General features: G+C 43.9%; 1 protein-coding gene across 2 annotated transcripts in view; it reads left to right on the forward strand.

Moving 5' to 3' along the window:
* LOC105907911 (receptor tyrosine-protein kinase erbB-4) overlaps nt 1-16,298 on the forward strand; it is a 235,156-nt gene that overhangs the window by 125,958 nt on the left and 92,900 nt on the right. For both annotated transcript variants that reach the window (XM_031559659.1, XM_031559666.1), the window contains exon 3: nt 11,650-11,836. In XM_031559659.1, the coding sequence (XP_031415519.1) occupies nt 11,650-11,836 (187 nt within the window). The remainder of the gene's footprint in view (nt 1-11,649; nt 11,837-16,298) is intronic.

Genomic DNA, 16,298 nt, shown 5'->3' on the forward strand with positions numbered 1-16,298 from the left:
TGGGAGGCGTTCTGAACCCCATTGACGCCACACCTCTGTTCTCTCGCCAGCCACCTCTCTGCGGCGGGGAGAAAAAAAAGAAGTTGAATCGCGTGTCGTCTCCTTTGAAAGAGGCAATGTTCAAACAAAAGTGCCTGCTAGGGGTGGAATAAAAGATTAAGAAGCCTCTGCTGGCTGGCTCTTTCTTTCTCTAAATAGAGGAGACAGAGTCATTTAATTGCCCGTCAGCTAATGATGCTGTTTTATGGTGTTAATATCCCTCACTCCGACATTATAATAGATAAGAGCTGACTTCACCAGAGCACTCGGTGTGGGGACCACAGACATGCAGAGAGAAGGGGAGATGGGGATAAGTGGGGTGTCTTATGATAATTGCAGCTCTCTTGAAATGACTGCATTGTCAGAACTGGTACCAGTTCGACACAACACACCTGTTAGAATTTCCTCACCTCATCATTGTTTTCAAAGGCACAAATGAGACTAAGCTAAAGGCAAATTGCTTGAGCTTTTCTCTTCCTTCTTCTCTCTATTTTTTCTCAGATGTAGGTAGAGGAAGAGTGAGTGAGAGAGAGGGGGGGGTAATCAGTGTCTGTGCCTGAAGAAAAGGCACTTGTTTTCCTCTCTGCTTGAGCTGAGGGAGAAAAGGACCCTGGCTGTAAATCAGCTGGCGAATGTGGCGTCACTCTGACAAGCATCGCAACCTTTCGAAGATTTCACGATAATGCATCAGACCTCCAAGGCGACACGGAGGGGAAATTTACCGTCCAGCGCAAGCTGCTTTCCTCAGCAGGGCTCGTAAATTATGCCACGGGGGGACAGTAAGCGCACTCTTAAAGGGCAGCGATTGACTCGGCCAGCCACCTCTGGACCCATAGCCGCGCCAGGAACAGAGCAGACGCTCAAACCCTCTCTGATGTGATGATCTTATACTCATAGTTCATTTACCAACATGTGACCAGATATGAACTAATTCAGGCACATCCATGCACAGTAAATTGATTGTGGTAAATGTGATCCTTGTAAGTCGCTCTTCGGTTAATATGCGGAGTCTATCTTATTTCAGTTTTACCTTTTATCCTTTCCCCCTGCAACCAAGGGCAGACCATCCAGTCCATGCTCCATCAAAGTGATGATTAAGAGCTTCTCGTGTTGCAAAGCATGAGTGCATCAGTTAGCCTGTGGGAGTGGACCCGGCAATAAAGTCAAACATAAGGAATGGTTCAGAAAATCGATCCGTACCTTTGTAGAAAAGGTATCTCTTTGTAGAGATTCAATTTGAATCTCATTTCATGAGCTATTCTTACTCATAATATAATGAATATAATAACATAATGAATACCACCTTCAGTTTTTTTCCCTTATGAACTTGATGCAACTGCATTTGGCTTCTCATATGCCTGAAAGTAGCCTTAATGCGATAAAATATTCCCCACCCTTTTACTTGATTCAGCTGAATGCATGTCAGTAAGGAGAGGCGGAAAGTGTTGAGTTATGTCGCTTCGGTCGATGCCAAGCACTCCTTTATCCTCCCTCCAGGAAAAATCAACATCGTAATTAAAGCAATGGTAACTATGAAACAGTGACACGCTGCGTGACAAAATAACCCCGCGGGCACCCTGCCTTGCTACAGTGTTTATGCCCCTTCCAGCACAGCTAACTGGGTCACAAGGCCTCTTCCCCTGACGGTGCCTCTGAAGGATGGCCCTTTTTATCTGCACATTCATTGATTTCCTCCAGGGCTACATGGGAGCCAGCAGCCCCCTCCCTTCACCAGTGCCCATATCCGACACCCCAGCTTCAGGCCAGAAAGGAGCCTGTGAAGCCCCCTTCCCCACCTCCAGAACCAGGAGGGGCCCTGGGGCCTCCCAGCCTTGCATCATAACCCCCTCCTCACCATACCCTGAAGGTTATTACCAGGAGCCGTTAGCGCAGGGTAGAGAAGGAAGACAGAGTCCACTACCTCTGCCATGCTTAATTTATAGTGCCGGCCAGGCCCATGAACTTTTATTAGCTAATAACACTGTTACGTCCATTAAGTGTGGCCGCTCGCAGCCCCGGGCAGGCTAACAGGCCCACTGCGCTGGGTGCTGAGGCTAAGGCCGGGGCCTGCCAATAGCTCAGTTTGATTTGACACCCCTTCTGAAAGCACCTCAGTAGTGATAACAACAACAACATTCCAGAGAGTCAAGGTGGAGGAGGCGTTTGTTAATTACCCGTTCCTAGTGGTGCATATCCAAGCCGAGAGAGCAAAGGCCTGGGAAATGGCTGGCACGTCGAGAGAACAAAAAACACAAATTGAAAGGAAATAAATCAGAAACTTCTGAGGGTCATTAACCTACTGCTCAGAAGCATGCAGAGTGGCTCATGGGAACAGCTCCTTTGGAGGTGGAGTGATGGTAAGTGCTGTATACATAGCCATTATTTACTTTAATTACATTTTTTATAGTCTTTTTGTGTGAAGAACAAAATCATCTCTTTATCTATTGTGTATTGTGTAATGTAACTGGCCTGATGTCCAGTTACTTTATCCAAGTGTGCACAGTGCCTTGTGTTGTCTGAAGATGGTTTCAAATATGCCATAAAACTCTTTTAAATCTTTCATATACTTTCAGGAAGTAGAGGAGACAGTTTTGGTAATAGAATAGACTTTGCCTATTTTCAGAAACCAGGCGCCGTCTCAATCAAATCAATGACATTCTCTTGTTTAGACTTGGAAGACAACTGTGTGCAAACAAACACAAAAGGAGAGCAGCTATCAGCAATCACAGGTGTTAATTATATGTAGACACCATATTATCTTATTAGCAGGCAGACACATGTTTTTGTTTGGTACGTTAATTGCCGAGCGCTTGTCTAATTACATTCACTCTGCATATTCTGCTTTTATTCACACGTTCATCTCTTGAGATTTTCTTTAATGGACAGTGTTCCTTTTCAATATTCTGTTTTATATAGATCTAAATAGCTCATTTCACTTTGTTGGTGGGCATGTATTATTTCGTTCTGTTGACATCCACAGGGACAGCCCTCTCAGAGAGATAGAGAGGTGAGCAGAACGATATCTGTGTATGAAAGAGAGAGAATAGCAGCACAAATCAGCTAAATCTCAGGGCTTTGTTCTGCACTCAGTCCCTTCCCAGGCTAGCTTACCTCTTTACAGCAACACTGGGCTTGAAAGTCACGTTGGTATTTATGAAGCACCTATCGACCGTTTGGAAGAATGAATCACTCATTACTGGGGGATAATTGCTTTTAAATTAATATTTTTTATCTTTTCATCTCATCATTTGGATTGTTTCAAAATAATTTTAATTGTTTTAATGCCACTCCCCAAAAAATAGAACGAGAGGAGAAAAAAAACCAATGCTATTTTGTTCATTGCAGCATCTATTCCCACTCACGTTTCCCGGTGTTCTTCACCGTACTTGACCCAGGCTACGTGACTGAGAGCAGACCTATCCCTCACCGCGCTCAGTAGTCCAAATCACAGCCCAGAGATGGGGGTAAGACCAGTGCTGTGTTGAATTAAGATGTACAGCAGAATGTGTCCTCTAATTGAAAATTTGCCTTTTCGCCCAAACAGTCCCTCAGTGGCTCCTCCTCTCATCCACTCTGTGCAATATTAACCATGACACGGGCATAACCGGACGGTAATTAACTCGCAGAATCAATTACAAATTCCTGGGTTTGGAGAATTCCTCTGGGTGCGCTTTCATAATCAGAGTACTGATGGAGGCTGGTCTCATGTGGGGATGTGAGAGCTACTTCATCTCCTAAGCTCAATTTTCTCCTTCCTCACTCTTTTGTCTCTGTGTCTTTGTGTTTGTGGACTCACACTGGCTGGTTTGGTTTTGTTTGAATTTTAGAATTCATTATATAGTTCCCGTTTTTTTTTCCTGCAAACATAAGTTGATAAGACTATTTCGTTTAAAATGTTTCTAAAATATATGCAGAATTGGTAATACAAATATGACTTGGAAATATGATTGATTTGTTTACTTTATAGATAACGTTTCGACATATTTTTTGCTAGAGAAGGGTTTAGTGTAGCTGTTATTCAACAGTGACACAAAGTGGGTAACAATCAAATAGTGTGTCTATTCTCTCTGTTCTCCATTGGTCTCTTTTGTCACGGTGTTCAGATGCCATTGTCTGCAATTCTCTGTGCATTGCCTCTCTTTGCTCCCCTGCTGGTGAGCTCAACCTGAAACCTCCTCTCCTCTCCTCTCCATAACTCAGAGAACACAGGCTAATCAGAGAAATATGCTAGTCCTTCCTCTATAAACGCTTTGGATATCATGCAGTGAGAGCACATCCATTCATCCCCATATTCCAAGCTAAAAGTCAGTTTTAATGACATGGGCTTCTTAGCTCAATTGGGGAGCTGTCAGTGGATGTGAAGGAGAAAAGGCGTGCGTGCGTGTGTGTTTCACGGCAGATCACCGCGGCCAACAGGAAGCGCAGGAAGGAACAGGATTCCTTCTACTTCCACAAATCTCCATGATATAGCCCCAAAGCTGCGGATAATGTGGGAATTTGGTTTGGCTGAAGACACTGGTCTTCGTCCTTTGCTTCACCTTAGTGCCTCGCACTAAATCACTTGCAGTTTGGACTCTTCAGCACCACACAGCTGGAAAGGGAATTTGGGAACCCGAGAGCTTGAAGTGCTCTGGCACCTTTCTAAAGTTTAACATCTGGTGAAGTGAGGCGCTGGTGCGGGGGCAAGCGCGTGCCACCTACCTGTGTGTGAGTTATGCATCACTGTCCAGCTGGGATGATGTCATTTCGTGGATCTGGTCGCAGTGGATAAACCGCGATGGCAACCGCATAGAGAGCATCAAGCTCATTTAGACGAACCCTGCCTGCCACTCCATATGGACCGCTGTGCACTTAAACAGTGTGTGCGTGTGAATGCAGTCAAACAGTCACACGCGCACACAGCACATACACACAACAGCACATGCACACAGATACATATTCAATTTGAATCCAAGCAACACTTATGACATCAGAACCTTATATGTTTTACTTCATTATATAAAATATAAACACTTTCAGCAGTTCTTTGTTGAAACACACATTTTCTTTGTAGTTTCCGTGTAGTTAATATACAATTACAAACAAAAGGGGAGAGGGGGAAAAAGATTTGAGAGGATGTAGATTCAAAAAAAGACAGATGCCATGCTAGTGCTCTTAATTACAGTGGTCTAAATCAATACGCAGTTTAGCACGGATCATTATCTAAAGGGGTTACATTAGCTTAGCGGGTGCTGAGGGAGAATGGGGAGGGCGAGCTATGGAAGTAAGACGTTCAAAGGAAATGTTCAGCTCAGATCAAACATAAATAATCTGAGGTAAAGGGCCAATTTGCCCAGAGGTCTTTCAGGATGTGAACTATCGGTGGTTCGGCTTCACCTTCCTGCTTCCCTACCCACCTAGTGCGAAAACATTAATATGAAAGGTGAACCTCATGCGTAGCGACACAAGTCTTTTACTACCCCCCCCCCTGCTCTGTCTCTGTTGGCTTTATTTCTCTCCCACTGTGATAAAGACTGTTATCACAGGTTTAGAGTGCAAAACCCAACGACTCAATTCCTTTAGACGCCCCTGCATACTGATGCTGCCTTTTGTATGTAAGATGAAAGTATGCGAGATCCAGGGAGACGTGATCCTCGACCAGAAACGTTCAGAAGCTACTGCGTGCCAGTGGGCGACACACCTGTGACACTCTCATGAGGTGGAGCAGGCATGGCTTCCTCTGTAACCACGCCAGAGGATCTAAGGATGACGTGTGCTCTTAAGCACTGATGGAGTAGGGATAAATACCGCAATGAATGAGAGTGGGTGTGTTTTTGAATGGGTGGACCTGATGATAAAACTGACTGGCTGGGCAGCCACGTGAAGGATCTATGCACACGGTATCTGTTCTGCACCGCCTCCCCCTGAATGTCAGAAACCTGCGTGTGCATGGCCCACACAGATGGAGGGGTTCAGCGTGTTGAGTGCGTGGCACTCCCCACATTACAGCTAACGCGCAGACATTATGTTTGCGTATCAGCCCCCGACAAAGCCAGATGGTTCGGAAATGTACTCTCTCCAAACAAACAAAAGGCTTCATTAATAATCAGTGGCGCACTCGCGCTCAGCATCTGCCCGTGCCTGTGCTGTGAATGCTACGCCGAGCGAGGAGCCCATAGCCACACCGATGCATTTGGAAAAGGAAGGTGGGGAAACTGATGCAAGCGTCCAGGTCACGGCTGCTATCTGTCCTCATAATGGTGACAGCTTCCCGATAGGCTGAGGGGCTGCCGTGGCCCCTCTGATTTTCGTTGAGGGGAGCGGTGCATTCCAAGAATGTCATGCCTGCCATAAAGTGACACCAGCCCTCCGCTGGCTGTGAGATTTCCTCAAGACCCCTTGGCTCGGCATAGACGGTGTAATGAGTCTTGGTCTTCCTCCCAGATGGACCCCACAAAACTTTATTTATTCCACAGAGGAGAGGTAGTTCTGTCGGCAAGCTCATAGGAGTGTACTTTGCTGGTGTTGTTTTTTGAAGTGATTGATTTAAATATCGTGGGTTGGTTAGGTTCTATGAACTTCTATTTGTCTTAATATTAAATGTATCCGCTTATGGGCAAAGGAATGAATAGGAGGCACAGCTGTGTCTCCTACGTGTATTAGTAGTTTTCACTCACTGTTTTCCTCCTCTACGGTGATAGATGCACCTTGCAGGCAGTGCTTATCAGCAAGCTTGACAAGAGCGTGGTGCTGACTCCAGAGTAATGAAAATGAAACTCAACTCAAAATAATAAGGCTTCTCCCCTGCCACCACTCATAGCAGAAGCACAAAATGATTTTTCATATTCACCCCAGGATCATGCAAATTTCCATTTGGCACTTTTTTAGGGCAGATATTAGATTTGTATTTAACTAATAATGCTATTTTAGTGTTTCATAGTCATCCAAATCATAAACATGCTGCTTATGGACACACAAAGAGAGAGAAAGCACAACTGTTTTTTTCTCTTATTCCTTGAGAAATGAAAACCCCTCTGAGACCCATCTCCTTAACACTAGCTTATTTAGACAAATCCAATAAGACCCAGCTGCACACATCAAATTGCCAAATAAGAACCAAAATACCATATTTTCTCAGCAGATCCCCAGATGAAGTCCAAGATAAAAATGTAAAAAATGTATGAAGGAACTCCTGCTCAGCACACACTGTAGTTCACCCTGGCAGACTCTTTAGAATGTCCTGGAGAAAGTGGGCTGAAGGGGAATAGAATATGAAGAGGAGCCTAGTGAGGCAAAGCCCAAACTATTGTAGTGTGTTGGAGGTGGGCTACTGGAACGACTGGGCGAGAGAATGTTGCGTATCCTCCCAGCATGCATTGGGTGTTGTGATTTTGTTCTGTAGCGGTTCTCCCTTGTCTTTTCCTTTTGTGTCTGGTATTAGTGTGTGTGCCTGTTTATTATTTGATCCTTGTGTTATGCCACTTAAGTCCTGTGTTAGTTCCCTGTGTTAATTTAGCGTTAACTGTCCACCGTCGGTGTAATCGTTACTGCAAGGTATGTGCCGCAGCCTGTTCTCCCCTAGTGTGTGTTGTTCTTGCTTGTGGCTTTCAAAATAAAAGGCTCCTGGCCAAGTCCAAAGCAGCCCTGCCGACTCGTCACCTCAGGAGAACCCGAAGAGACTGCACTATTATAAAACTGGGTATTTTTGTCCCCACCCATCCCTCCAGCGCAGGCAATGAGCTCAATATGTATGTAAATGAGAGTAATCAGAGTAACGTGTGTTCAGTCTCCCGAACATGCTAATGGTGTCATTAGATTCATACTCTCTCTCTCTCTCTCTCTCTCTCTCTCTTGGCCTAAATCCTTCACTCTTCTATCAGTCTAAAATATTTTTCTATATCTTTGTCTTTATCCTGGTCTCGCTCTGCCTTCTCCTTTTTTGCACTCTCTCCCTCATTCTCTGAACTGGAACAGGTGGAGTATTAATTATGTATTAAAATATACAGGCGCCCTCTCAGATCCACATGACTGCACTCCTCCTGCCATATACCTCCGCATGGTTGGTCTCTCTCCCCTTGTTCTCTCTCCTCCTCCTCCTCCTCCCCCATCTTCTCTCTCTCTCTCTCTCTCTCTCTCGCTCTGTCTCTCGCTCTCTCATTCTCTTCCACCCCTCCTTCTGTTTTCTTAGTTCCTCCTTTCCTCCAATCACTCTGTGAAGTTCAGGACTGAAGGACTCCATTTCAACACTGGGCACGTCTCAAAGAGTGAAGGGAGGTTTTTGTTTCTCTGGCACACTTCCTCTCATAAGCACAGGACCATCGGAAGAACGAGTACAAAAAAAATCCCCCTAATCTACCGTCCATGGCTGCCTATGACTGGTTGGCTTTCTTCCCCTCGGGATTCTAAAGCTGAAGCCTACCTTTTTCCATTTCACTCAAACTCATTCTACTAGTGTGCATTTTTAAATGAAAGGCTTAAAATACTAACTGTGTAAGAAATGCTGAAAATGTGTTGTTCAATCATGATATTTTTAATGGAAGAAGGCTCTGTGATTTTGTGTACCAGAGGTAATAATAGAAAGTTGTTTTGGTGAGAACACCTCAAATGATGGTGTCAAAAGGTTTTTCAATATGCAATTTTAATGCAATCACTTCAAATTGCCCTTTATTCAGCACTGGAGTACGCCTGCAAACACTGCAACATGTAGTAGATATAAAAATTAGGTGTCCAACAGAACTTTTATTCACCCGTAAAGGGAAGTACAAAACAAGCCATTCAAGTTATACAAAATATTCACCCTGGACAATGTGTTGAATCTTAGAATCATTACCCTATAATATTTTCTAATAATTATAAAGAAGACTGAATATGTGTGACAATATTATATACTATATATACAGCATAAGAATAAAATAATATATATAAGAATAGATAAGATAAGATATAATATATAAGATAATGTAAGAATCAGACCGATTGGTGTTTTTTTAATGAAAACAAAATCTGTATGTGTATATATTTTTAACAAACTTAGATGGCGTACTAAAACAGGGTCAAGCATATGACAGGAAATGGCACAAGCATTTTTTTTTAGAATGAATATAAACCCAGTTAATAAAACAGATAAATAAAGCACTTCTACAAACTCCCCTTGGCTAATCACAACATGGTGTATAATGTTGCTGTCATTACCGATGTAACCAGCTAGTGTTAACGATGATGTTGTTTACTCTGACTTTAAATAAAAAGCCTTGTTTCGTTTTCTTTACATAAGCCCATTTAGTCTTGTGACAAATGCTACAGCAAAACCATTTTTCCTGCTTGCCAGTTTGTTGACACTGGGGCTTTCAGCATGTGTTTCGAATGTTAAGTGATGGCAGAGTGCTCTGGTTTGCCACCGGTGGACACTGACTCCAGGTCCATTAGGCTCTGTGTGACACAGAGGAATCCGCACACCCTATTATTAATGCAACCTATTATTAAGTATAGGTAATACAAGAACTGGAGAAGGCTTAGAGTGTAGCAATGTAGATGGTGGAAAAAAGTAGATAATACTCATTCATCCACACCAACTTTCAATAAGATTTTGGACATAATGTATTTGCATGCTCCAATCATTATGTGGTCTGCTACACATGTCCAGTACTTGATTTCTGTAATTATATCTTCACATGTTGTTTGTGTGGTATTTGGTGTGCAGGTTTTGTTGTTGATTGATCTGTGGTCTCTGCATTAGTCATTTATGGACATTTCAACACATTTTCAGGTGAATATCCTCCTTTATGAACTAGCCAAAGCTGCCAATTCTGCCTTGGATATTGCTTTTAAAGTCACCTAATACCCATTTCTGGTCCTCAAAATGTCCTCTGTCTGTCCTGCGTGCCTCCTTCTATATACTATGTGTATTTTATTTGTGCAGTGTATTTTCAAGGGAATTCAGTGAGTGAAACCCCAGCAAGAGTAATCTCAGAGGACCCCATAAAAAAGTCAAACAAGTAGCCCACTCCACATCAGATGACCACAGCAGAAATTTATGGTCACCCAGAGGAGAGCGTGTGAATGGGTGCGTGCTGATAAGACTGTTGTTCAATTCCTTTTGAAAGCCCCATTGACCTTATAACTTCATTTTGAAAAAAAAAGAAAGAAAGGAAGGAAAAAAAATGGCTCAAGGTCAAAAACCCTGGGGTTTGTTTCAGAAAAGGCTTCCGCAGACTGATTGGGATAAAAACGTCTCTGAATGCCAATGGATTATCTTGATGTTGCACGTCACTTCTGAAGCGCCATATTGACAGTATGACATTCATTTGCAGAGAATGGAGCTGGCAACTGCAACAAGGTCTTTACATGTACACTTCGTTATTGGCAAAACAGACTGCAGACAAGAGACACATGCCTCCAAACGGGTTTTTTCTCAAATGGATGTATCGATCACTTAACCTTGAAAATAATAGATGCTGAAGAAGCAGAAATGAAGTGTTGAGCCTAAGCACACCAACCAAAACGGTCTATAGCTCATCAACAAAAATGAAAATGGGCTTAATTTCTTCCCTCCTGTTCTTTTTTTTGCCTGTCTTCTGTGTTGACCAGTGTTAGAGGTTGCTAGGTAACTGGGGGTAAATTTGATTCCCAGTGGCTATGGGTGGTTGGCACAGGCTGATGGCCCTGGAGGCTTTTGGGAGAGGACTTGGTGAAACCGAAGGACTTAGCAAAGGTCAGAGTCCACATGAAGTTGAAAGTGCTCAGCATGTACTGAAACCCATTTTGGGAGGAAAGTGGTTGTTTTCTCCCAAAATGGATGCCTCTCTACTGGGAAACTTCAATGAGCTTTTGAAACCCACTCAGGCATCAACCCATACAAAACAAAAATGAAAAACATCAAAACTATCCGATTAGGTGTAGCCTATTGGGTTAATGTAAGCAGGTAAAAGCCATACATTCACAGCGAACATTCAACCTCTTGTTTAAGCAGAGACAAGGGCAGAGAGCCCATTTTGCCAATGATGAACACTTCACTTTTCTGCAGCTGTAATACAAATGACTAACAAGGGCCCTGACAGGCTAGTGAGCGCTCTAGTGTTTAAGCTCTCGTGTCACTGCCCATTAGCCAGACATGGCAGATCGTGACAGGCCCTGTGACTGCCGCCGCCGCTGCCACTCCACGCCTGGCCTCGCCTGACGCTCATGGTGCCTGACAGCCGTTGGCTGGTCCGGCTCACAGACAGCAGCGGCAGCAGCAGCTCCTTGCGTCTCAGGGCCTCACGGGTGACAGCTCCACTCAAGACACCCTCTTCAGGCCAATGGTGTCACTCACGGTGCCACAGAGCCGCCCTTGTGAATGTGGCACTGGAGACATTAATGGTATAGGCCGGGTTGGTGACAGCCTGTCACTCTGATTTTGAGCAAAGTTGACAGCGGTGGGATTGCTTAATGTCTCTTTGTGGTCGTTATATCTGTGATCAGGATCTAGGTTTGGAGTTTTTTTAATAACTGGAATTTTCTTGACCCATTCAAATACAGCTTGCACTTTCCTTATCATAACAAAGTATATGCCAGTCTATGGTCCTGTGAGACTTCGAAATGAACTAACCTGCCTTTCTCTGTGTTTGTTTCCATCTACGCCTGTGTTTGTAGTCGATCCGGGAGGTGACTGGATATGTGTTGGTGGCCCTAAACCAGTTTGACTATTTGCCCCTGGAGAACCTACGCATCGTTCGTGGCACCAAGCTCTATGAGGACCGCTACGCCTTGGCCATCTTCCTCAACTACCGGCGGGATGGAAACTTTGGTCTTCGACAACTTGGCCTCAAAAACCTTACCGGTAAGGTTCCTAATATATATATATATATATATATATATATATATACAGTATATATATGTCCTTCTCTTTGACTCTTTGTACCCGCCAGACTGCTTCCATAACAACACCTGAACTGCTATTATTTATATTTTATGATCAGACATTATATAAATGCAGCTATGTAGTTCTGCTTAGAGATCTGTGCCATTTAAAATGAGTAACGTTTTTGTTTTGGCCCCAGTGCAGTTCTTTTCACCCTTTATCACAGATGCCCTTTTGTTCAAACCGCTCAGAGCATACAGAACAGTCCCATTTGTGTATCGCATACACCAAACAAGCTGCATTGCCTTCTCTCTGCTGGCTGTTCTTTTCTGGGCATGTTGAGGGCAAACCTTGTGCTTACTATCATTTTATGTCAAGTATGAATCATCATCTGAGAGAAGAAAAAGCTTTTAAGATGCATAATTGGTACTATAAGTTGTGCATCTATAAACATTGCCATTTAGTAACAGAAGCCCTAATGCATCAGATATCCTTTTGACACATTACTTTATCTAACCGTTGTAGAAGGAGGAGGAGGAGGAGGTTTTGATAGACTTCTGACAGTTCTAACTGTTTCATAATCTGCTCTAGAAATTGTCCTGGTTTCTCTGAAGTCACGGTGGAGAGTTTTGAGGAGGAACTTACAGTAAAGGCTCACAGAGATTTAATGAGATCCCGCCTGCCAAGGGAGTACTGACCCTGTCTATTTGAAGCCAGTAACAGGGCTGGTTTAATGACTCCGTTTTATATGTGATTATTAACCATGTCAGTATAATGTATCTTCATTGTTTAAGAGTGAAGTGACCCTCCACATGTTGGGGACTGGAGTAGTTAGTTTGTAGCAGTGGTGTAACATATTTTCAATATACATTTTTTTTTAAATCAGGAGAAATTAATTTAATCTCAATGCAAACTATTAATTCCGTCTCAAAGTCTCAAAGAGCTTTATAGTTCTGTCGTGCAACAAACCATCTCTCCATGTGTTTTTTGGCGTGTAAGTAGCACAGATGTGGTGTGCCCACAGCACAGTTTTTCACCAGACCAGCATGCAGGAGAGCTTGGTAATGAGTTGCTACCAGCAGGAGAGGAGCAAAGGTTTGTTTGTGTGTGGGTCAAAGGGACATGAATCAAAGCATGGGTCTTTCTCATCCAAATGTATATATGCAGACATGCCAACACCACACATTCATGCTCATATGTTTTATGCACGCCATGCCCATCCATATTTACAAGCCGTTTTAACAGCGTGAGGTAATATTTCACTGGCTCTCATTGGAGCTTTACATAGAGTTTCAGACAGTCCTTCTCCTAGATTAGCCAATCACTGAAGCGCTCCAAGCTAACATGGTGAAATAATAAGGCGCTGTACCTTCGCTTCAAACAGGGTAAAGATGATGTCAGCTCCACCCCACCTCTGTCCCTGTCAGATGTGCAAAGCTTTTTCATCTCTCCATACTTTGAATCCGGTGATCCTGAGAAAAAAAAAAATTGGTCGGGTTGTTGTGGAGGTTGTTAGTCACCGTCCCAAGTGGCCCCATTTGGTGACAATGAAAGCAGGCATTGATGGAGCCACGCTTTTTGCTCCCCTAATATTATTTTTGTGCCGTAAATAGCCGGAGCAGCTGCGTTGGAGTGGTCTTTGAAGCGGACTGGATGTGGCGTGGGCACGCTGGGTGAACACAGGGCAATGTGCTGTGCTCATGCAGCCTTCTTCCCTGGGCCCGATGTGACAGGGAGAGGAGGAGGGAGGAGGAGAATTAACACTGGTAAACACAAACCAGGCCCCTCTGACTAGAGTAAACCATCCCCCCCCCCCCCCCCCACCATCAACACCAACCTACCTTACCCCTCTTGGCAGGGCTCATCTGTGCCCTACTTAAACTCAGTCTGTGTGTCGGCTTTTGTTTGGGTGTGTTTACGTGTGTGTGCGTGTGTGTGTGTGTGTGTGTGTGTGTGTGTGTGCATGTGGCCGCACGCACACACGTGTGTGTGTGTGTGTGTGTGTGTGTGTGTGTGTGTGTGTGTGTGTGTGTGTGTGTGTGTGAATTCATGGTTAGAATCAAATTTCAAGCATTTTATCAATGGCGTCAAAACTGTATGTGTAGTTGCAAAGTGAATGCAGGTATGCTTGCGCGTTATAAACTTTTATAAAACAATTGGGTTCTATTGAATTATTTAGCTGTTTCTGATTGGACGAGAGACGTTCCATGAGTTGGAATATCCCAGGACATCCCAACTCGGACTTTTCACAGCTAATAATAAATCACTCCGCGATGAAACATTCTATAGCATGTTGATAAGCGATAACCGTTAATTCAAAGTTCTTATAATTCCAAAAGACGTTGACAATGGAACTATTTTTTTGTTGCGGAGAAACAATGGCGAAATAAACATTTTTTAATCAATAACTTCGTGTTTAAATGTTAATTGGTTGACTATAAAATTGTTTTATAAAAGCAATATAGTACTCGTGCGAGTGGGGTAGGTAAGGGATATTCCCACGGGTGATGTTGCCTGCACCACTCGGCCTCCGGCCTCGTGGCTATGGCCGAACACCACCCGTGGGAATATCCCTTACCTACCCCACTCGCACTCGTACTATATTGCTTAAGTATGACCTCACATTCCAGACAATGCGTCTGGCAATGTTACGCGGTTGTCTCTACCAGTTGTGTAGAGCTGTGTAGATGAAAGCGAAGGTGAAGCTCATCTAGTTTCGCTTGTAATGAACTCAAATGTTGTTTTGATGCGGATACTAAGTCCACTATTGGGAGATGATAAATTAGATAGGGGTCAATGTTTTGTAGCTTAGTGCACTCTAATGCACTATACTAAAAAGAGTAATTGCTTTCATTCATCAGAATGATAGAGAAAATGTCAAGCTGGCCCTTAATTCATTACAATTATGGGCCAAAAACGAATTATTACATTGTTGCCGTGTTAGAGATTTTGAGTGACACAATATGCATGAGAGATTAAAAAAAAGGTCACTTAGGGAATCTTGGATGACCTTCAGTGGGTCCATGCCATTCAACCTGAGGCAACTCATGTTTTACATGGTGGAACAAGGCAGGTGAATTGATTTACATCTCAGCTGTATGAAGCTATATGTAAATCCCAGGAGCTTCTCCCCTTCTAAGAGTTGGCAGGTTATGTCATCATTAATTCATAAGTTTAATTTGTGCTCTGTATGAAAACCAAATGACCAAATAATGATCTAAGCTGGTGTGCTTCATATTTAAAGAGGTAAGATCGTGGCCCTGCCGTTAGTTTGGTTTGCAGGCTCACGTGCTCCTGTTTTCATGAGCCATTAGTTGGAATGATGCCAAGGACATCTGCCTTCAGACAAGGATAAAAGGGTTGTGTTTCCTTAAGTGTGCATTGTTGTGCATTGATGTTGTGCACACCGATACATGCTCTCAAACACATCGAGGGCTTAATGTAATTTGTGCATGTGCATGATACCAGTATCCTTGGACCTTCATCTGGCATTTTTAAAGCAACTTAAAGAATGAAACCACTCTTAACCACATTGTCTACTCTATGAAGTGCAGTGGAGGAAATATGAACTAGTCTATAGTGCTCTACTTTGGGCTGGATTTGTTATGGTGGATGGCAGAGCCTAGAGGGTGTTAACGATGTTTTTCAGTTTCCATATGGAACTCCTCACAGCTGTGTTGGTGGTCCACTCTTGTGTCCCAGCCAGCACTTGAGGGAATTAAAAGAAGCTTTTAAGTCTTACGTTACCATAAGACACACACTTTCCGAACACATCATGGTGTGGGTGGGTGGGTGGGTGGGAAGGGGGGCCTATTTGCATCCCTTAAACATGTCGCCAGAGTGGAACTCCCCATGGGATGAACGCTGTATGTATCAAGAACCTAGAGGCACAAAGAGAGCCGTGCCTTAGAAACTCGTCTCGCATCTGTGGGAGTCCTCTAACGACTGGGTCCAATCAAATCCCAGGTCTTACGTGGTGAACACACAGTCTCTCGTTACTAATGACCTCTACACTCTACCTTTTTTGGGGGGACTAACATGTGCCCGGCACATTGCTCTGTGGCTGAGGAGATGTATCAGGTGCTGAGCAGGCAAATGAGCCAGTGGTGAAACTGTGTGTGCAGGTGTCTCCATCACGTGCCGGTGCTTACAGCCACAGCCACGCTCTCAGCTACTCACTCACACTCACTTATTTCTGTCAGGCAGGGGGGAAAGGAGTCCAGGGACTCTGTTTTCCTTGCTGTCCCCTACAACCCCCCCGCCCCCCTCCCAGCTCCTATCCCTCTCCACCCGCCACAGCCAGTAAATAATTCAAACAGTGTGTGTTGTTCCACTTACCCAGTCCCTCCACAGGAGTGCCCTAAGTACACATAACCCATATGCCACACTCTTAGCGCTTACATTAGGTAATGCACCGTACACACGGCTCCATATCCATCCC

Source organism: Clupea harengus, chromosome 2, assembly GCF_900700415.2.
Source record: "Clupea harengus chromosome 2, Ch_v2.0.2, whole genome shotgun sequence".
In the NCBI taxonomy this organism is placed as follows: Eukaryota; Metazoa; Chordata; class Actinopteri; order Clupeiformes; family Clupeidae; genus Clupea; species Clupea harengus.